This window comes from Scardinius erythrophthalmus (assembly GCF_964197995.2).
Source record: "Scardinius erythrophthalmus genome assembly, chromosome: 1".
Lineage (NCBI taxonomy): Eukaryota > Metazoa > Chordata > Actinopteri > Cypriniformes > Leuciscidae > Scardinius > Scardinius erythrophthalmus.
The window spans coordinates 27,745,677-27,769,678 of NC_138221.1; the positions used below are offsets into that span (position 1 = coordinate 27,745,677).

The 24,002-nt window shown below is 39.0% G+C and overlaps 1 protein-coding gene across 1 annotated transcript in view; it reads left to right on the forward strand.

The window, feature by feature from the left end:
- Positions 1 to 20,923, forward strand: part of sphk1 (sphingosine kinase 1) — a 32,498-nt gene extending 11,575 nt beyond the window's left edge. The window contains exons 2-5 of the mRNA XM_081366845.1: positions 11,726 to 11,875; positions 14,515 to 14,609; positions 14,686 to 14,801; positions 19,857 to 20,923. Coding sequence (XP_081222971.1) covers positions 11,726 to 11,875; positions 14,515 to 14,609; positions 14,686 to 14,801; positions 19,857 to 20,562 — 1,067 coding nt within the window. The 3' untranslated portion in view covers positions 20,563 to 20,923. The remainder of the gene's footprint in view (positions 1 to 11,725; positions 11,876 to 14,514; positions 14,610 to 14,685; positions 14,802 to 19,856) is intronic.
- The last annotated feature ends 3,079 nt before the right edge of the window (positions 20,924 to 24,002 follow it).

The following is a 24,002-nucleotide window of genomic DNA, read 5'->3' on the forward strand; positions in this document are numbered from 1 at the left end:
TCAAGGCCAGGAGGAGGATGACCCACGACAGAGCCGAAGAGGGAAGAGCCAGGGTGAAGTCATGGGCCGACCTAACAGAGGTGAAGCCGAGAGAGGTGGAGACCCAGGCAGAGTCCAATGACCCAGCGGACAGAAAGACCTAGCTAGCTTAGCTAGAAAGACCTAGCAACAGAGGACATGGAGGCCCAGGCAGAGCTCTGGTGATGAACAGCCGAGGTTGAGCCAGAAGGGTGTCAGATGACTGAGGCCATTGGAGAGCTAGAGTGATGACTGACCCAGGCAGAGTTGGAGGAACGAGGGATCCCGGTGAAACCTGAAGGACGATGGCCTCAGGTGGAGCCAAGGGAGCGAGGAGCCCACTGGTCAATTGGCCAAGGTGGAGTAATGGGTTCGGAGGCCTAAGGCGGAGCAAGCAAATCCTCACACCAGGGGGGAGCTGACGACCGAGAATCCCAAGGTGGATCCGAGCAGCTGAGGGCAAAGATTTGGCCGAAGAACTGGATGGAATCGATAGAGGAGGAGGGAGTGGGAGGCTAGGCGGTCCATCGGCGACAAAGGATATTTGGGGTTGGTCGACGAAAGAGACTTGGAGCCAGGAGAAACCAGAGATGAAGCAGAGACTTGGAAGCCAGGAGGGACTGGCGGAGACTTGGAAGCCTGATGGGTGGAGACGAGCTGAACTGGAGCTGGGCGGGACTGACGGAGACTAGGAAGTCGGATGGGACTGATGGAGACTATGAGACTTGAAAGTTGGGTGGGACCGGCAGAGACGAGCAGAGGTGCGTTTCCCAAAGCCAACTATGGTCGCAAGTTCTGTTGTTACCAATAGAGTTCAATGGAACTTGCGACCATAGTTGGCCAATGATGCTTTTGGGAAACGCACCCCTGGAACAAGTAAAGGAGGAAGGGCTTGGGAACAGGAGGAAATCTAAGAATAAATTTATCCAGGCAGGGGAATACAGATTTCTGAGGCTGGAGGATGGGTAGGACATCACTCTTCATCATCCAGCTCCACTAACACAGGGGTGGACAAGGGGCTATAAACACACAGAAGAACACACAAGAGCTAAACAAGGAGCAGGTGGATCAAATCAATTAAACAAAGAGTCACTATGACAACAAATGAGAACATTCTAGAAACCATGACAACTAATGACCAGGAACAAAGGAAACAAAAACTAACACAGGTAAAACAGAAACCTCATGTAACTATATAAAATTAGCCCGCGCTAGATATCCATGAGCAGAACTGTATATTCTGTTATTTGAGTGTACAATAATTAGTACGACCCATAACATATGAACCAACTGAAATGATCCATGCCATTTAAATAATCACATCCATGGACTTTCCGAGGCTTTTCACATTCAGTAATTTCAGAAGGAAATCAGATGGAGCCTCTAATGATTTACAGTCATGCAGAGCTCAGGAGAGATTCATTAGCGCTGAACCCACTGAACGTATGTTGAATTAGATGCAGTTTCTGTAGCGATAGAGAGAGAGAGAGAGAGAGAGAGAGAGAGAGAGAGAGAGAGAGAGAGAGAGAGAGAGAGCGAGCTCATCTACTGATGGTGAATACTGAAGCCTGACTCTCATGGTATTCCCACAGGCACACGTGCACTTTGTGTGTGTGGATCTGTATCTTCTGCTGTGAAAGCCTGAAGGGTCCTCTAGTGTTTCATCTCTGTGCCCTTTGACCCCTTGACCTTCCGGCTGTGTGGCATGATGCTGTCAGGCCGCTTCTGATCAGATACCCATGAGCCCCTCAGCCAGAACACACTCCATCCATCCGTTCACTGTGTTTCACCAATCCACTGCTGTAATGCAGGAATATTATGTTATAGTGAGTGTTTAAAAACAGCTTAAATGCGGTAAAATCACACTAACAGAAGGTTTTATATATATGGAGACCTCAGCTCGTTAATCAAATCAGTATTTCAATATTAATTATGTGGGAAATAATTACGCATGTGATGCATGTCATGCTTGTGTGAGTTATGTGTGTGTTTGTGTGTGTGTGTGTTGTGTTGTATACTGTGACTGCCAAAAATACATTATTATTGTTTTATTATTTTATTCATATTTTATATTTAAAATAATTAAATTTACATTTTGAAAATGTTTTTTTTTACATCATTCAAATGTATTTATAAATAATTATTTTATTTACATTTTTGTATTATTTTTTATTTTATTTTAATGTATATCAGTCATAAGGACTTTTTTTAGTGTTGTATGGTGCTTTTTTGCTGACACATTGATTTGATGCAGCTTAATGATGCATTCAACACACACACACACACACACTCTCTCTCTCTCTCTCTCTCTCACTTGGGTCCCGTTTACACGATGGGAAAACGCAGATATTTCCCTGCGTTTTGGCCTGTCATTTACACGAAAACGCTGTTTTTATTCCAGAAAACGTTTATTTCTAAAAACTCCGGCCAAAGTGGAGATTTCTGAAAACGCCGGTTATGTGTTGCCGTGTCAACTGGGAGAAACAGAGTTTTAGGTTCTCAAACGTCACATTATGCGCCAGAAAATGCTTACGTCATGTGAGCGCCCTATGTTTAGAGTTTGTTTGGCTACTATTTGATCATGGATGCTGTTAAAGTGGTACTCATTTTTACTTTTGGGCAAACGCTTTTGGCCTGTTTGCATTTGCTTCGCTGTCTGTCCACACGAACGAACCTCGCGCCATGTCTGTTGTTTTGAAAGGAACAGGAAGTCGCTCGTGCTATTCGTTGTTGTCGATTTTGAGGATTCTGATTGGCTTGCATGGCTTTATCCTTCTCCCTACACTGCCGCCCATTGTATTTATGCGGGTTGATGTAAACGACAACTTTTTTTGAAAACGATGTTGTGTGCACAATGTTATTTTTGAAAACGGAGGGGGAGAAATATTCGTTTCTCTAAATACCCGGCTATGTGTAAATGTGGCCTCACTCACTCACTCACTCACTCACTCACTCACTCACACACACACACACACACACATACAAACACACACATAACTCACACAAGCATGACATGCATCACGTGTAATTATTTCCCACATAATTAATATTGAAATCCTGATTGGATTAACGAGCTGAGGTCTCCATGTCTCTGATCCTGAGGCTTTAATTGTAAGTGTCAGTCAAGCATCAGTGATAATGATGTGCCGAAATCTCCAACACTCAGCAGTGTTCAAGCTCTCCTGCATTATGCAGTTCTCAGAAGGCAGTAATTCATGATAAATGCCTTTCCAGGAGTTTTCAGTTGATGATTTATGAAGGATGTTTCACCTCCTCCATCTTTTACAAAAAGGTCAGCAAGACTTGAACACAAAGAATGGCCTTCTTGCTTCATTTTTCTATAACTCTGGCACTCATTCTCTCTAAAGTAAGTCGTTTAAGCCAGTGAATGATGAATGAAGAACAGCTGTCACACAGACACACAATAAGATTCATCACACAAAGACACGCAAGAACACGCTAAGAACATGTTACACATACAGTGGATGAAGCTGTTTACAGTGTGACTAAACGCTTTATCATCTCACTGTATAATAGAGAAGATTAAACTGAGTTTATTTACTGTATATCTAGACTTCTGATCAAGTAGTGTTTCACTGTCATGAAAATAATGTTGCAATGCGAACAAATGTGACTGAATACAGTCTTCGTGTTGCTCGTGTTGGTTTGTGTTTGTGCTGAAATATGACCTGGACGTGTTCCTGACAGGTTTAGTGAGATTCAGAGGGTTTCTGAATGCTTGTGGCTTTGTGTTTGAATAGTTTCAACACATTACACATCACAACAGAGGTGTGTAATCACACACTCACACACACACACACACACACACACACACACACACACACCCACACCTCCGTATCTCACCATATGTTCACAGTTCAGCAGCTGTGATTCTGAGAGAGCTTTACCAGCGTAAGAAATGAAACACAGACACACACACACACACACACACACAGACACACACACACACACACACACACACACACACACACACTAACACTAACACACACACACACACACACACACACACACACACACACACACACACACACACACACACACACACACACACACACACACACACACACACACACACACACACACACATCTCTCTCTCTAGCAGTAAAAATAGAAGTCTATTTGTAGAATTGCAAACATGCTCTTTTTTGTCCTTTGGTTTTGGTTGTCAAACCATTACTTCAGTTTAAACTTAAAAACTTTACGCAAGTTTCCAGACAGTTCACATCCGTAGCAAAGCCCTCGGATAAATCACATTTAACCCCCAAAACACCCATGATTTTTGATTGAGTTCATGCTAGTGATGTCTTCATTATGAACATTTATGAATGAGCTGAGTGTAAGGATCTCTCTGGTGTTTGAACAGGGCTGTTCTCATCATGAAAGTCTCTGCTGGTTATCTGAGCTGAGATGTGATGCTGAACCGCTTTAGTTTCAGTCAGAGACTCGAGTGCTAATTATGTGTGTGTGAAGCTGCTGAGTGAATGTTAATCACTGACTGATATGAAGGAGCGCAGCGGGTGTGTGTGTGTGTGTGACAGAGCGCTGTTGTTCGCCAGGTTTCTCTGACCCGCAGGAGCTCATTACAGGATTCTGGGTTACGGATGCGGCTCGGGTTCAACAGCCTCCCGCTGATGAAGGCTCGGTCCACAGGAAGCGGAGAGATCGTTTACTAATGCAACAAGTCAGGCGTTATAGGGATTTAACCACAGTAGTGTGTCGAAGAGTGTTTTAAACCCCCGTAAATGTGGCAAAATCCTCCAAAACAAGACTTTCAGGATCTTATCGTCTTTATAGAAAGTCTGTTTTTTTAAAGGGGGGGTGAAACACTCAGTTTCAGTCAATCTCATGTTAATCTTGAGTACCTAGTAGTACTGCATCCTTCATATCTCCAAAAAGTATTTAGTTTTATAATATTTATAAAAGAAAGATAGGCTGTACCGAGGCTTTCCGGAAAAAAAACAGAGCGGCTGGAGGCGGGCCATGTGGGCGGAGCTAAAGAATCACGAGCACACATACAGAACGCGTTTTTGCTTAGAAAAACGTGAGATGGGCTGTGAAATGGGGGAAAAAACAAGGTCTCGAGAGTTTTTTAAAAGTAGAAATGATTTTAACTTGAGCGCAGTGTTTTTAGAACACCATGTCATGCGAGAGTTTTACAACATTTGTGTGTGTTTACTCGTGGTTTATGAGGACATGAATTGGTTTATGGATTATTGTATGTGACTTAGCAGTAGCAAGCGGAACAGTTTTGCACATCAGACTAGTATTTTCGTAGAAAAACAATGGAATAGTAGCGCATTTCAATGAAGAAGTGTGCTTTGTGTGAACGGCCCTTATGAAATAATTCATTCATTTCAATATATTTTCACACTCTTTGTGTATTGTTGTTTGGAGGGGTTTTACAATAAACAAACAGACACCTATAACACAGTCTCACCCCAAAACGTCACATACTGACGGGTCTTGACCATACGGCAACATACGACGAAAAGGGCACCCCTAAAACGTCCATATGTGACGATTCGGGTTATGGGTAGGTTTAGGTATGCGTTAGGGTACCGCTAGGAGGCGCTGCTGGTGCGCTTATGTCTTCGTCTCATATGGACGTTTTAGGGGTACCCTTTTCGTCGCATGTTGCCGTATGGTCAAGACCGTATGGGCGTACTGCTTTCGCTCTCTCGCTCTGGTCTACGGGTGCGCGCGCCCTTCCGGGAGAAGTGCCCTTAGGACCGTATAAGGAAATTCCACCCCATCTGACGTCACACAGGCCTATACTCGAAAAAAACTTTCCGAAACTTGTGACAAACCGGTTGGAGTATTTTTGGTACAGAAATACTCCATCAAACATACAACTTAATTTTTGAAACTTTGTCCATGTTTAGCATGGGAATCCAACTCAGTATGCATGAAATAGCATTTCACACCCCCTTTAAGATAATTAAATGTATTATTGTTATTATTGGCAATATAATATTTTTTGTATTTATAAATGTATTTATTTAAAATATATATATATTATTCTTATTCTCACTCTTATTTCTTTTTATTTTGTATCTACATTTTCGAATGTATTTATTTTATAAATTATTTATTTTTAAATCATTTTATAAAAATGCAACAATTCTTTTCTTCTCTCTCACAGTTGTCAAGAATAACATTAGAATCAAAGAATGTTCCATAAACAAATTAAGTTTAATTATATTAAATTAAATGTAAGAAATGAATGGTTTATTTTATGTTATTGATTTATTGTCACTGATTCATTCAGCTGTGTTTGGATGAATTACAGAGCCAGCGCTAGAATGAATAAATCAGCTCAAAATGAAAGGAAGCGCAGTTTTGCTACAGTTTTAATGTATTGTGTTTTATTTATTTTGTTTCATTTTATTGTTACATTTTATTTTATTATTTCATATTTGCTATGATTACATTTTAGCTTTTTTATTTTTATTTTATTTAATGTTTGCTATGGTTAAATTTATTTATTTTATTTTTTATTTACTTTATAAATAACATTATTTAATTTTTCTGTTTATTTTATAATTGTTTTTTATTTTTTATTATCTGATATGGTTTAAGTTTTATATATTTTTTTTATATGATTTATAATTGATTTGATTTAAAATTTATATGTTTTTATTTATAATTTAATTTAATTCATAAAATGTTCCACTGTGAGTTCAGGAGTGATCCCTGCATTCAAGTAATGGAGGCAGCGTTAGTATGTTCAAATTTGTTTATTATTAGGATAAACCCCTTGAGATGTATCATCTCGTTTTCAAGGGGGTCCCAACATATACAGTGAGGAAAATAAGTATTTGAACACCCTGCTATTTTGCAAATTCTCCCACTTAGAAATCATGGAGGGGTCTGAAATTGTCATCGTAGGTGCATGTCCACTGTGAGAGACATAATCTAAAAAAAAAAATCCAGAAATCACAATGTATGATTTTTTAACTATTTATTTGTATGATACAGCTGCAAATAAGTATTTAAACACCTGAGAAAATCAATGTTAATATTTGGTACAGTAGCCTTTGTTTGCAATTACAGAGGTCAAACGTTTCCTGTAGTTTTTCACCAGGTTTGCACACACTGCAGGAGGGATTTTGGCCCACTCTTCCACACAGATCTTCTCTAGATCAGTCAGGTTTCTGGGCTGTCGCTGAGAAACACGGAGTTTGAGCTCCCTCCAAAGATTCTCTATTGGGTTTAGGTCTGGAGACTGGCTAGGCCACGCCAGAACCTTGATATGCTTCTTACAGAGCCACTCCTTGGTTATCCTTGACCCATCTTCAATGCTCTAACTGAGGGTCTAAATCTCTAAATCTTGCAATACATGGCCCCGGTCATCCTCTCCTTAATACAGTGCAGTTGCCCTGTCCCATGTGCAGAAAAACACCCCCAAAGCATGATGCTACCACCCCCATGCTTCACAGTAGGGATGGTGTTCTTGGGATGGTACTCATCATTCTTCTTCCTCCAAACACGTTTAGTGGAGTTATGACCAAAAAGTTCTATTTTGGTCTCATCTGACCACATGACTTTCTTCCATGACTCCTCTGGATCATCCAAAGGGTCATTGGCAAACTTAAGACGGGCCTTGACATGTGCTGGTTTAAGCAGGGGAACCTTCTTTCAAACCATGACGTCTTAGTGTATTACCAACAGTAACCTTGGAAACGGTGGTCCCAGCTCTTTTCAGGTCATTGACCAGCTCCTCCCGTGTAGTTCTGGGCTGATTTCTCACCTTTCTTAGGATCATTGAGACCCCACGAGGTGAGATCTTGCATGGAGCCCCAGTCCGAGGGAGATTGACAGTCATGTTTAGCTTCTTCCATTTTCTAACGATTGCTCCAACAGTGGACCTTTTTTCACCAAGCTGCTTGGCAATTTCCCCGTAGCCCTTTCCAGCCTTGTGGAGGTGTACAATTTTGTTGTACAAAATTGGGGCGGTTGTGTTTCGGCGCAAACGTTCCCTGATGCTATTCTGCAGTTTCAGAAAACAATTCCCCCACTGACCAGGAAAAACCTAGCCTGAAGTCAGTGGCGCGTTGCACATGTTATTCATATGCTATTTTAAGGGCGCATACTTGGCCATAATCAATGTAGCGTGTGCACAACACGCATACACTTTGCTTCTCTCATCTACACAGAAGTAGCAGTTCTCATTTTTAGAAAACCATACATTATTACAAGGAAAAATACTAGCACACGAGGGAAATCATTGTTGTGTCCATGAAGATGTGAAAAAATAGGCATAAATCTAGCTTACACATTTACCTAAATTATTATACGCCTGTTTAACCGAAGCAAATTTGGGTGGGTTTCTCCTATCCCCATACAATGTCACTTCTCTGTGTTTTACGGCCCTGACGAGAACGTCGGTCTCCTCGGCTGTGAACCGCTACTGGCATGCGCCTGGCAAATCCGCCGTTATAATAGCAAACCGCCATGGAACAAGCGCGCCTGCTCTTAAAGGGATTGTGAGATGTCGCTCTGATTGGTTTATTTCACGTTACGCCCAAACCACACCTATGAATAATGAAGCTACTTCAGACCAACCCATTTTAGATTTGCGAGATCCGCCCACAGAGTTACCTGCGTTTTGCCCTTGATACTTGCGTTTCAGATAGTTAAAATAGGGCACCTGGTGTGAATTGGTATCTGTCCCAATTAATAGCAGTCAAATCATTAATAAATAAATCTAAATTTAATTTCCTGTGCTGTCTAATTTTGATAAGTCTTGGTGGCAATTTAGGAAGTTTGATTTTCCATATGCAGTAGACAATTGAGTGGTCAGACATAACACCAGAACTTATGATTCTGTTCGGGTGTGTAACAAGTATCCAGTCAAGCAACCATTGGCTTCTAGGGGTGATTTGAGTAGGCTCATTAATTATTTGCGTAAAATTTAAACTATTAAGTATATGTTTTTCTTTTGTTAGAAGACTTATCAAACCAATTTATATTAAAATCACCCAATATTATAAATTCATTTCTACAGGAAATGGAATAAATCGTCGCGGTCAGGCAATTAAAGGACTCTGCAGGTGAAGAGGGTGGCCTATAGACAGAGCCGCCTTAACCTAATGTTAGAGAAAACCTGAGAGGTTTTGTAGGCCACCCATCCCCTCGATTTATAGAGTCTCATTTTAAAAAAGTGTAATATCTAGGTAATCTACAATCACAAAATGCATTAGTTTCTTTCGAGACCTACAACAGTGAGTTTTCCCTCTTTGAGCCAGAAAACGCCATAATATTGTTATTAACATATCACTGAGCCCATGCTTGGAAAAGAAACTGTCGACAGTCTCAGTGAGTTTAATTCATACATAGTTCGAGTGCTGCAGTTTTATGATGCAAGTTTAGCACTGCTGCAGTTCATTTTACAGTTTCCCCTGCATTATGTTGACTATTAGGGACAAGAAAATGTAGGCCTATTATTTGTCAAATTCGTTTTAGTAATTTATGACAGTATGAGTGAGTTTATTTTGTAGATTGATCGATCATTAATCTAGTAAATGATTTAATCCACTGAACACTGCTGTGGTAATATAAAAACACTCTCCAACAGTACACTGTTTCTTTTGAGCCTAATTCCTTGTCAAATTAAAATGAGTTGTATATCACTTGTGATGGTGTTTTGTATAGATGTGGCCAGACGAGCAGTCTACCAATAACATTAGAGCAACAGCACTACCAACGCCCACAAGCGACTTCACAGTATAGAGACTTGCGACATACAGCCACAAAATCTGACAAGTTACAAAACAATATGACCTTTTCAGCTCATCATGAACTTGAACATGGGAGGCCCCTGAACTTGAGACGCTCCTGGCCCGTGCATTAATGCGGCCTTTATAGATACTACCAATATATATACATTTATTTGTATGGAAGATTACCTTAACAAAGACACATTCAAAATATAGTGTGAATAAATCAGCTCAAAATGAAAGGAAATGCCTCACATATTCCTTTAACCGGATAGATGAGCGGTAACCAAACCTGATCATGAATCATTTGTGCTCCATTGAAACTAAAGAACCACAACCTGTTTGAGACACTCAACCCTTTTGTGACAGTTGAGCTCTTTCTTTCTGAGGGTTTGTCGTCTCGCTGTGTTTCTTCCTCCTAAAATAGCTCTATCTCACCCTGATGCCGTCGAACCTGTCAGGATTCACTGAAGTGTTCGAATCGCCCCCTGTGCCCTCATTCCCTATTCCCTGCATTACTCCACTAATACAGTTCACCTGAAGGAGTGAATGGAAACGAGTGAGTGAATTCAGGCACTGAGTGCGCCGCTTTTGCATAGTTTGTGCTGTTTAATAAACATTTCAAACTTAGAAAACTGGCAGCTCTAGTAAGATCTTTTTTTTATCTCGAACTCTGTTATGGAAACTATCTATAACCCTAATTAACCAAATTGAATAAATCAAGTAAAAATTAATTTACACCTGTATGATATTACGCTGCACCCACATTGGACCAGCGGTTTGGAAAATGAATGGATGATTCAGTTGTAGGCACCATCTTCTGGTCAGACTCGGAAGTTCATTCAAGTCTCACAGTGCATTATGGGTATTCTCTAGCTGTTTAGTGTACATCGGATATACACTCGTTATTGCAGTGCATTGTGGGATTGAATGAGTGCACTTGATAACGTCCACTATGGTTTCGAACACCACTACAAATGGCTGTTCCCTCAAATGGTGCCCTATTTAGGGTATAAGGGGCGATTTCAGACACAGCCAAGAATAATAAAATATTATTAAATATAATACATGTCCTGCATCCCAACCGCTCCCGGGGAAACAGGTCCGTCAAGCTGAACCGGCTGGGTAATAATGTCACAGGAGAAACCCAGAGTGATCCTCCTGTAATACACTAGCTGTCAGACTCAGAGAAATAATCAATACAATCCTGAATCTCTGTGTGAGTGTGTTTAGTGAGTGTTTATCTGGCTCTGTTGGCGTGTGATCCTGCATGAGCCTGCACGCGCTTTACTCTCATGGTGTGTGTCACACACAGTTAAATCATGTTCTCAACTGCCAATTATAACCTGCTGATGTCAAAACAACCAGACCGAGAGGAAGAGGAAATTAGTTAGCTGGACAATCTGATAGAGAAATCACTGTAATGCGTGAAAAGAAAAGGAAAATGTAAATAAAATAAGATAATTTAAAAATACATCATATTTGCGTTTTTATATTTATTTATACAATTATTTTTTCCTCAGGAACTCAATATGGTAAAAAATATATATTTTTTATTTTATTATTACATAGGTAATAATTATTTCATTGTATTTTATTTTATATAAGATATATAATATTTGCTATGGTTACATTTATTTTTATTTTATTTTTTATTTACTTATTTTAAATATTATTGATTAATTTTTCGATTTTTGTATGAATGTTTTAATTTGTTTTACTTTATAATCTATTTTTTATTTTATAAAACATTTTTGTTAAAATCGAATTTGATTTAAAATTAATTTGTTTTTTATTTATAATTTAATTTAACAATTTAATTTAATTCCACTGTGAGTTCAGGAGTGATTTCTACATTCAAGTGCAGATCAGATCAGTGATTTAATTTTTTATTCTGCATGTAAATGTGTTTGTCAGACTCTTTACATCTCTCTCTCTCTCTCTCTCTCTCTCTCTCTCTCTCACAGGTGTGTTGTTCTCTGAGGTCCGCCGCCCGAGTGGCGTGATGGTATTGGTCAATCCTCAGAGTGGGCGGGGCCAAGCGATGGCTCTCTATAACGGCCACGTTCAGCGGATGCTCACTGAGGCAGATATACCACACACACTTGTCATCACAGGTGTGTCTCTCTCTCTCACACACACACACACACACACACACACACACACACACACACACACACACACACACACGAGAGTGAGAAGATTTCTCAGAGACTGATTCATTCTTGTAGATGAATGGCTTTAGATGATCTGCAGCCAGCAGGGAGTTTCAGCTCATCCTCATGATGTATGACAGTATGACTTGCTTTTTTTTTTTTTATTCAATGATTTGATTAGGGAAATGATTAGGGAATGATCGTTGTGGGTGAAATGTCTCAAACTTCTGGGTCTGTCGATGTCGGTATCAAACCAGAAGTGCTTTTCAAGTTAAAACCTTCTCCTCACACTGTGGCTCCACCATGACAGCGGTTGATCTGTTTATGGGCTCCATCTTTAGAGTCTATAGACTCAAACACAATCTCCTGTATACAGAGTTTGTTGCCTTATACATAAAACACACTATTAGTCACATATGAGTGAAAAACACAGCAGCAGGAATGACAAGAGATGAAGAGCTTCACTGTCAAACTGTGAACTCAGAGTTACCTCTGAGAGAGAGAGAGAGAGAGAGAGAGAGAGAGAGAGAGAGAGAGAGAGAGAGAGAGAGAGCTGTTTGAGTGATGCTGCGGCTGATCGTGTGTGTGTGTGTGTGTGTGTGTTGATGGATCTATTTATACACCCATCAGTCAAATGTCCAGTGTGTGTTTGTGTGTTAGTTGTGCATGATTCACTCTCTCTATGCCCTTTGTGTTTCAGCTTATATAGTGATATAATGAAGGTTCTTTATAGACATTATGCACCAGAGAAACGAGGGCTCAGCCATCTTTAGAATATTGTCTTTAAACTTCCGTTTTTGCGGTCGCTCTGTACATTTCTATGGCATTGCTGTCCAGGAGTAATTAGCTTTTGAAGTGGATTTACTTAATGTAAAGTTAACGAAAGTTATTATGAGGACTGTAATGTTTAAAGCAGATGACTTAATTGTCAGTCGACCGGGAAGATTTTAAAAGGAGCCGTTCATTAATAAACACGAAAAATCGCTGTGAAAATACAGACCGGAAGTCAAAGGACAACGAGCGCTGCTCTTTCCATCTTCATTGACCGTTCGCAAAGACCCGCCCCCTTTAGTTACTGTTGCTATGTCCGGCTCTCGACACACCATGTTCTCACGCAGTGAAATATACGTCGCGGAGGAGAGAGGACACTGACAACGCCCTGACAGACAGGACATACCAGGGTACTTTTGATGTGAAACAAAGTCTCAACGTTCAAATTTGGTCATTTTCTAAAGAAATTTAAACAATAAATACCGTTTTGTGGCTCTTTAATGTGTCTGACAAGATCGCTGTAGAGTCTCAGTTAAAGCTGTTCGTGAACCGATCATCTCTTCCTTCTAGTTCATTTATAGCATCAAATAAACATGAATGAACATCAGAAGGAATGTTGTTTTAAGTTGTTTTAAAGACATCAGTACACACGGTTTTTCAATTTCAAATCCTGCAATGTTAATCAGATATATCAGGAATGAAGCAGATATTTGCCGTTTGAACGTAAACGCGTGTGTGTGATCAGTAACATGGGTCACTATTCTGTGAAGTGTCTCTCTCAATTAAAGGAGAACTCCGGTCAATTTTAACATTGAGCTAATTTTTTTGTACATTTGGAGTGCTGTCAGTACAGAGAACAACGACACAAATCGGTGTTGCCTACACCGAGTTATTCTATTTTTAAAATTTGCACCCTGTTGACTTCAATGGGGCAAGTACTAAACCTGCTTTTAGTCTCTTAACATCTTTCATGTGTCATTACAAGTGCATAGAAAATGTGAGTGATTCCTTCAGAGTGAACACGGGTTAATCTGACTGCAGTAGATGTGAAAGATATGTATAAAAATGAAGTTAATTCAGCCAGCGCTCATACCTGTGTTTACATCCTGTTTTCGGTTGAAGTCCAAAGTAGTCGATTGCCGAGTTCAACACTATTGCTTAGATACCTATGATCACGCGTGTGAACTCGACAATCGATTCGACACTCCAAATGCAATATAAAATTTTATTATCAGTGTTGAAAACAGTTGTGCTGATTAAAATTTTTGTGGAAACCATGATAAATGTATTTGTCAGGATTCTTCGATGAACTGAAAGTTCAAAAGAACAGCGTTTATTTGAAACAGAAATCTTTTGAAACATTATAAATGTTTTTACTGCCAACTTTGATCAATTTAATGCAATATAAGTGTTATTTTCGAAATATATATAATGTATATAAAGCATAACAGTATACAATAGTGTTTACATCAAAGAGTACCGTGGTATTACTGTTGAGATGGTTATTATAGTCAACTAAAACCATTTAAAAATATATATTTTCCATAAAAGATTTTTTAATAAAAATAGCAAAAACACACTTAAACTAAAACTTTAACATTAAAATGAAAACAGAAAACATAATAGTTAATTCAAAATATGAATAAAAGCTCTACTCCTATCTCAATGATAGTAGATAAGACTGCTTTGTGAAGCATGTTATCAGATCTCTGGAGCATCAGGTCTAGTAGACGTGTTTAATGTAGCAGAGAGAATCTGCTCATGAAGTGCATTAACTGAAGTATATTAACTGACTCGTGGGATTGAAATGTGATGTATGATCCATACAGAGCGCCCGAATCACGCTCGAGATCTGGTGAGGAACGCCGACCTGACGCAGTGGGACGCTTTAGTGATTCTGTCTGGAGATGGGCTGCTGTTTGAGGTGCGTGAGGAACGCTTGTGTGTGTGCATGTGTGTGTGTGCCGTCCAGCTCATGTGTGTGTGTGTGTGTGTTTTAGGTGGTGAACGGTCTAATGGAGAGGCAGGATTGGGAAAAGGCCATCCAGACTCCTCTGGGAATCCTGCCTGGAGGTTCAGGAAACGCACTGGCTGCTTCTATCCATCACTACACACGGTGAGCTTTCAGAGCCAATCAGATTCATTCATTCAGCCAAGACCCGCCCACAAACCCTCTGATTGACATGTGAAAGGACAAACCACATTCAGCTTTTGTATTCAATCTGAAATCTATTAAATGCAGACAAGTTATGGCCGATGTCAAAATTCTATACCAATGTGTATAAATAAAACATAAACCAGCCATTTAAAATGCTGCATTTAAAATTTACAATATGAAAAAATGCATATTCATTTGGAGATTTGCTAAAGATTCCATGTAACAGTGTTATTAAATTATTATAGATTGCATGTATGATATTTAAAAGAAAAGAAAAAATATATAGAATATAAATTTATAAAAACATATGGCCTATAGATAAAAAAAATGTATGTGAGCTTTAGATGGCAGCAAGGGCAAAATGATTGAAAACAAGCCTATATTTAATAATTTGATTTCGAATAATTAGATTAGATTGAATTAAATTTTAATGTTGAAGAATATTTATATATTAATGTCAGCATGAAACGGACGTTTTGCTGGTATTTTGTTCCCTATTGTGAGTATATCCGAGTGAAGCGGCTTCTCGGACAAGAACAAAATTAGGGCGGGGCTTGATTTTGTCCGTGGGGAATTGATTGGATGGTTGTGGTTTGCTGTTTCTTCTTCAATGTTCAAAAAGTCCACTATTTAAATGTTTTAAAAGCGTTTTTTTCTCTGTACATTCTGAAACAAGCACTAGTAGCTAGCATATGAAGTAGTAACATTTAAAAGGTTTAGACAACTAAACGTCCAACTAAAACGTTTCAGAAACAAATGTTCCACGAACGATGTAAAAATAAAAATAAAAATTTGCGAAGGTTTTAAAACATAATTAAAGACCAGGGCTGCGTTTCCCAAAAGCATCGTAAGAAAGTTGATTTTAGAGACCATTGGTGGCTATTGTTCTACTATCAAATTAGGCTTACGATGCTTTTGGCAAACTCAGCCCAGATAACTTTAAACGAACGTTCTATTAATGTTACTGGAAGAACGTTTGTTCGAATCTTTGAGAGAACCTCGACAGAACATTCTGAGAACGTTCAGCTGTGAGACTGTGAACAGATATCAGATTGTGATCTAATATGATATGGTGCGTTCAAGTCCTCCTGGGAAGTTCGTAGGCTACAACGAGGTGGGAAGTCGTGTTTACGACGGCAGTTGCGTTGAAGTCACTTTCGTCAGAGTAAGATGGCGGTTTACTTTATCTTAATTAATTACACAAAAATACAGCAAGGTTCTTAAACTCTAGTTCTAGAAAATGAAGAACAAAGAAATGTGCATCAGGTGTGCTTTGCTTTTTTTAATGTTTTTGATTAATGTATGAAGCCACTGAAAGCTTAGACTATCATTATTTCATTGTTATATTATAATGCAATCATATTCTGTGCAGGCAATTAGCTTACTTTGCTGTAAATAGAAAAGCCTGACAATATCACAGCTATATCTTTAAGTAGCCTATTGTGGTATTCCGATATGTTTCTATCTGACAACTCGTAAAGATCGGGGCTTAAGCCTGTTTTATACTTCTGCGTCGAACTGCCGCCGTAGCTACGTCGTAGGCTGTGTGTAGCGCGCGTACCCTACGGCGTACCCTGACGTGCACCTCTCCAAAAATGTAACAACGCGTCAATTCTACGCGGACACAAGCGCAGTGATTGGTCTGCCAAAACCCCTCCCTAGGGGTTTCACATGCTCCCTAGGTGCGCGTCAACGCGGACAACGACACAGAAGTATAAATGAAAACCAACACGTTGCCTACGGCGTATAGGCTCCGGCGTAGGTCCGACGCAGAAGTATAATGAGGCCTTTATAGAGACAATCCCGAGCTTCCCACTCGTATTTACGACATTGTGGCGTTCATGTGCTTTCAGCTCGTAAATACGATCTTTACGAGATGACTTGTACGCACCATAAGGTGCAGTGTTCATGCAGAGCTTCATTTGGATTAGTAATCGCCATTATAGTCACCCTGAGCTGTGCTCGTTCAGATGGAGGATGTTCTGCTGTTCAATTTAAAGTTTGCAGCGCAAGCACTTCAGAGACGAGTCATTATTCCAGTCATTTCCGTGTTTCAATGCGAGAGAGCTGGATCTCTAAGGGTTTAAACTCATCATCTCTTTCAACAAAAGAATAAAAGTTCGGTTCTGCTGAGAGAGGGGAAACAAACGAAAGCAATAATGAATCGCTAATGACTTACATCCAGTCAGAGCTGGTGTTTGCTGGATTCAGGAGAATAAAGCAGGTGATAGGTTAAATACTCGCTCTGGAGACAAACGCTGACTCTAAACTCACTATATAGTCATTTCTATTCATGAAGATCAGTCAGACCGCAGACATTCATCAGGACACGATTCACACGCGAAATGATTGATTCACCTCTCAATAATCAATCTGTCCACTCGCGCGCAGTTTTGTTGTTTAGCCGCTTGACTTTTAGTATCGAAGCACAAGCGCCATCTATTGGTGATTTGACAGTGCATAAAGAACAATTTTCAGCTTGATTAAATAGAGCACATTGTTTATGCTTCATAACGATCGTTTTTATTAGTAGAACTGCGCATATGTCGATAATAACTTTGTAAATCCATGCTCCAATTTATTCATTTCAACATCAGTTATTTATAAGCAGAGAAAAACAGAAAATGAATGCGAGAAATTATGACGGATGTCGTGTCGTCCCGCCAATCTCCTTTTTGTTTAATATTAAATGTGCTTTTGCATTATGGGTCAGTTTTTGGCCTGATTTAAGGTAAAGAAGCTAAAACATTTTTGGGATTTCATCCCCCCCCCCCCCATTCACATCTGTCAGACTATCGACTATCAGTGGTGTTAGCCTATACTGTTAACCAAAACTGAAAATAAAAAATGATTATGAATTAAAAATAACAATAAATAGGCCTACTATAGCTATAGCCTATAAACAATACTAAAATAACTGTTATGGGGAATATTTTGACATAGACTAATATTATAAAGTTCACTTCGCTTTAATTGTAAAAGTATGCTGTTTTATGTCAATATTTAATTTCATAATCATTGATATTAGTGTTAAAAGTTGTGCTGTGATCGACTGTTATAGTTAACTAAAACTATTTAAAAAAATGTTTTTGATAATCAAAATAAAGCTGAAATAAAATACAAATATTAGATGAAAAACTTTCTTAAACTTAAAAAAAGTACTTAGCTACAATTAAATGAATGCTAAATTGAAATGTTTAAGATAAAAAGCACATAAAAAAATTACTTAAACTGAAACTAAAATGAAAACTGTAAAGTTATTTAAAAAAATTAATACTATAATAGTACATAAATAGGCAGCGACTATTTGGTCTAAGTGCAAATAATTTGCACTCTGTTATTGCATGCCATTTTAATGTAAAACAACACTGAGGTGCAAACAGTATCTGCCACTATGTATAAATATAAATAGCATCTAACTTCTATTTACACTTATTGTAAAGAATGGCCATCTATGGCTATTTTTACTTAGTGTAAATAACATATTGGTAAGAAATGTTTTGTCTGGCCCAACCCGGCGTCAGTGTGCGGAGTTAATGGCCGTTCACACCAAGAACGATAACTATAACGATAACTATATTTGCGTCCACACCAACGAACGATAACGGTCTGTTATTCTAAGTTTGAGCACTACAGTTTCAAAGTGTGTTCAACGTCATTGTTGCATATACATGCATTTTGCTAGCCTGGCAAGCCAGACCTACATCAAGAACTCACCATAGACACGGCTCAATCCGAGGGGCGGGATAAACGGCTGTCTTTCAAATTCCCTCTGCACGCAATAGGACAGCGCTTCAACCAACCAGAGTGTTTTCCCGACAGCGGAGCTAACGTTAGTTGATAGATTCAACTTTTGAATCTGGCCGGCAAAACTACGAACACATCCTCCTTTTTTAAGAATGACTTAAGTGCCGTTCTTTGCTCTTTTCTCAAAGAAAAACAACTCCAAGTCCTCCAGAGTCGCGGCCAAAGCCGATTCAAAAGACTGTTCGCCAGCAGCAGCCGCCATTCTTTGTTTTCAAGTAGCAGGGAACCATCAACTCTGTCGTCATTATGTTAAGCCCGCCCTGCCTACTCTATACACGATGTGATTGGCCTGACCCAATTTAGGTTTTTACAGCTCCGAAAGTCAACGTTGCTGCTAGTTCACCCCAAAATAAATTTTGCTGCCGCTATAGGGTGCGTCTAGATTTCTAGGCTAGCATTTTGCATTTGCATGTTGGATTCTGATTGGCTGTCAGTGTTTTATTGTATCGCTTGTGAAAGTATGCGTGTTTTATTTTCTGGTCCTGGAGCATAATTTCTATCCAGTAAACATCACTGACCTCTGATTATAGTGTTACAGGTTTTGCAAGCCCTCTCCGGACGGGACTAGTTTAACATAGAGAGGTGGGGTAAATTAATAATTACCAGAGCTTCTCAGTGATTTTATTCCCATCCGAATGTGCCATCTCAGTGATCATAAGGGACAATGTCAGTAAAGATTATGCCGACTTTTACCTTCTGTAAAAAGGTCCGGAAAAATTACCTCAGGTAATACTAATCCCTTGCGAATAGACCTGCTGTAAATATGTATGTAAATATTTTGTCATTTCCTGTTTAAAAATAGTTTTCCGCATTTTTTCAAGCATGGAGGCGCTTGAAAAAGCATTCAGTCGTGTTCTAGATGCTGGGACGAGTCTGTAGCAAAACTCAAGTGTTTTCCATACACCATTCAGATCAGAAAGAAGATCGAAAGCACTTGTTAGAGGCATGAAACATCTTTAAGCGTTAGATAAGTGCCTATTACCAACACAATCCAATCTGAAGTTAGCCTAATTAATACATCGTTCAGCGGGACAATTGTTTTATATATATAAATATAGGTGTTTGTGCATGTGATATCAGGAAGCAACGTAATACACACATGACGACAGGAAAATCGAGTTACCCCTCTCACTTCTGCTGGTTTTACTGAGATTTCCCATCGGAACAGGGCTTATGATTGATTGAATATTAATATTGTGTCTGTAGTGCGTCTCCGGTGTGTGGTGAAGATCTGCTGACCAGCTGTGGCTTCCAGCTGTGTAAAGGCCAGACCTCAGCGCTCGACCTGATCTCCATCCGCCTGTCCTCCGGCGCGCGCCTCTTCTCCTTCCTCTCGCTGGCCTGGGGCTTCGTGGCCGACGTGGACATCGAGAGCGAGCAGTTTCGGCAGATCGGAGATCTGCGCTTCCTCCTGGGAACGCTGGTGCGCCTGGCGTCCCTACGGGTCTATCAGGGAAAACTGGCCTTCCTACCTGCCGAAAACCAGCCGGAAACACACTCCGACGAAAACAAGCTTCTCGACCACCTGCTGGTCCCGCTCGACCAGCCTGTCCCGCAGGACTGGACCCTCGTGGAGGAGCGCGAGTTCGTGCTTGTGCTCGCCATGTTCCAGTCGCACCTGAGCGAGGATCTAATGGCGGCTCCTGACGCTCGCTCCGATGACGGGACGATGCACCTGTTCTACGTGACGGCGGGGATCTCCCGGGCCGCCCTGCTGAGACTCTTCCGGGTCATGCAGAGCGGGACGCACCTGGACCTCGGCTGCCCTCACCTGGTGTACCGGCGGGCGCGAGCGCTGAGGCTGGAGCCGCTGAGCCCGGCCGGCGTGATGACAGTGGACGGGGAGCGAGTCGAGTACGGCCCCGTTCAGGCACAGGTGCACAGGGGGGTGGCCCGACTCATCTCCTCGTGACCTCTGAACTCCAGCGCTGTTATTAAAGCACAATCCCGACTGCTAAACTTGAACTTCACCTGGTTGTTTGTTTTGAATTGTAACTGAGGGAATCTCACAAAAAACATGGCCAGGTCACATTTCACCCCAAAAATCTAACAAAATTATGTTTTGCATTAAGAAAATGGACTGTTTTTACATTGTGTAGATGGAAGTTAATTAAATTAAACCCCGCTTTTGTTTTTTGTGCAAAACTACAGTGTAAAATGCATATGATATAAAAAATATAAGCTTCATCTTCTTTATGTGAAAACATAATTTCATTTCATATTTAGGGTGAAATATGAGCATCTGAAAACATGTCCAGGTCACATTACAACCCAAAAATCTAACAAAATTGTTTTGCATTAAGAAAATGTACTGTTTTTACATTGTGACATTATTTTCATGCCCGTTAAACTTATTAAACCCCAGAATTTTTATTTAAAAAAACGTACAATGCAAAAGATCCACTTCTAATCATCCACTTCTTCTTTATGCAAAATCTATTATTTGTCCCTTTCTTTTTAGGGTGAAATATAAGCATCTGTAAACAACATGTCCAAGTTTCAACAACCCAAAAATCTGAAGAAGATTTTATTTTTACTATTTTTACAACCACTTATTTTTTTTTCCTTAGCATTATTTCTTTTCATGTCAGTTAAGCATAGTAAACAACATATTTTTATGACAAAACTACACAATACAAAATATCCACTTCAAATCTAAAAATATGAGCTGAAATATGAGCTGAACAGATTTAATGAGATTCATCTCTGATGCTTGTGCATCTGAAAACTTGTCCAAGTCAAATTTCTTCCAAAATCATTCAAATAAAGAAATGAGAAATGATATGTTGCTTTAGGAAAATGAAGAAAACCATTAAATTTTTTAAATTGTGACATTATTTTCTGACCATTTAACTGCTAATTCGTATTGCATTTTTTTACAGCGGAGTAATTAACATTTATTTATTCATTTTGAAATCTAATAATAAACTTGTAATAATTTCTTTTGTTTTTGGGGTGAGGCCTGGTGAGATTCCCAGCCTCTGATGCGCGAGCATCTGTATAATGCTGGAGTTTATGCTGCTGCGATGCACCAATCTTGATTTTCAGAAGTGCCAACATTGAACATATGATATCGCTGTTCGTCTTTATTTTTCTATGATAAAGCAAACAGTATATGTTTTTTATTATTTAAGAGAGCATTTTAATGTGCCGCCTTAAGATCCTCTGGGAAATTACATCCCACTTAAAATGAATCTAAATGATAATGACACTTGTGGCTTTCATGTGATTTTGGTCAGAATGAAATGGATGCATTGGGGAATTTCTTTTTCTCTGATTGACAAATACAGGAAGGTTTTTAGTGATAAAATGCAACAAAATGAAGCACAAATCATGCATATTATGTGTGTAACTGGTGGTTGATCTGTTTATTTTATTGCTCTTGTGCTAAAACAGAGAATAATGGGAAATTTTGTTTGTCGCACTTTATCATTGCATTTTACATCAACGACATACTAAATCCATACTAAATATATTGTATTGTTAAAATTGTAGCATTTTAGCCAGTCGTTCAATGTCCTGTCAATAATGAAACCTGACCAAAAAACGTTTGACAGATTTGATTTTCTTTTATAAGTTAAAAGACACATCTATCATTATTACATTACAATTTTATTTACAAACCAACAAGAAAATCAACAGGATGTTCATAACGAGCTAAAGTTAGCCATTGCTCATTCGCTTACGTGAGGATGTCAACTTGAAGGTCGTTTTCATTTGATATTTTTTGAACTGCTTTATGTAATTTTAGCGAACAAGATGAAACATTTTGAGAGACTAACCAACTAATGTTTCTCCTCCAGGATGATGTCACTTCCTGGGTGATGTCGTTAGTTGAAGGTTTAAAAGTTAAATAAACATCCACTCATAACCAAAGCTTGAGCTTAAAATCACCCCTGTGTTCACTTTATTGTGAAATTGAGTTTAATAAAACATTAATCTGGTAGTGATGTTCTGGATATTAGAAGTGCAAGTATTTGCATAAATTATACTGAGTAGGCTAGTAGTGCAAAGAATCAAAATGGGTTTTTCAATGACAGTTATTTAAATTTGCATTTTTTTTCCTCACAAACTTGAACATTTTGAAACAACCTTGTACGGACCAGCCAGATGCGGGCTAATGGACAGATTCAGTATAGATGATCTACATGTGTTAGTGTGAAATTTGCTAACATGTGTAGTTGATTTGTGTATGGATGATAATTTTTGTTTGTTTGTTTTGAGACATTCGGTTTTTGCACAATATGTGACCAGAAGGGATTCTGTGGAGAGCAGAAACATTGGGAATAAAAGTGCTTTGATTTGTTTGCGAATCAGAAATGTGCATATGATTGCAACTGTTACTGTGATATTAAAATTGCATTCTCTGTATACTTGAGATATATATATAAATATAAGTAATATATTTTTCCAAGTCATACATTTGTATGAAAAAATAAAGATACACAATATTAACAAAACTTCAGATGGTAAACATATTTATGTGTGTGCATTTATGTGTGTATATGTGTTGTCCTTATGTCTCAAATTATATAGATTATTAATATTAGAGTGGAATGGAAATGAATGCTTCTTGGCACTTTCTTGGTTGAAAATATTTAGTGCTTAGGCCTTCATCTTTTATTATGTAGCAAAATTGTGTTTAGCTCTTCAATTCCCAAACTTTTTTGTCAGCCGAAACCCTTTGACCTAAAATATTTACTTGAAGGTAATATTTTAATAATTTAACAACATTTTAATTTTCATGGTTCTCTGATGCATGACATGCAGTTTGACTACATCACATTTTTTTGCAAGTGTTGTATTCTAAATTATTATTTTTTTGTAATTATTTAATTAAAGGAGAACTCCGGTCAATTTTAACATTGAGCTCATTTTTTTGTACATTTGGAGTGCTGTCAATACAGAGAACAACGACAAAAATCGGTGTTGCCTACACCGAGTTATTCTATTTTTAAAATTTGCACCCTGTTGACTTCAATGGGGCAAGTTTTAAACCTGCTTTTAGCCTCTTAACATCCTTGATGTGTCATTACAAGTGCACAGAAAATGTGAGTGATTCCTTCAGAGTGAACACGAGTGAATCTGACTGCAGTAGATGTGAAAGATATGTATAAAAATGATGTTATTTAAGCCAGCGCAAATACCTGTGTTTACATCCTGTTTTCGGTTGAAGCCCAAAGTAGTCGATTGCCGAGTTCACGCGCATAGGTTTAGTTACCTATGATCACACGCGTGAACTCGGCAATCGACTACTTTGGACTTCAACCGAAAATAGGATGTAAACACAGGTATTTGTGCTGGAAAAAATAGAATAGAAAAATAGAAAAAAAATAGAATAACTCGGTGTAG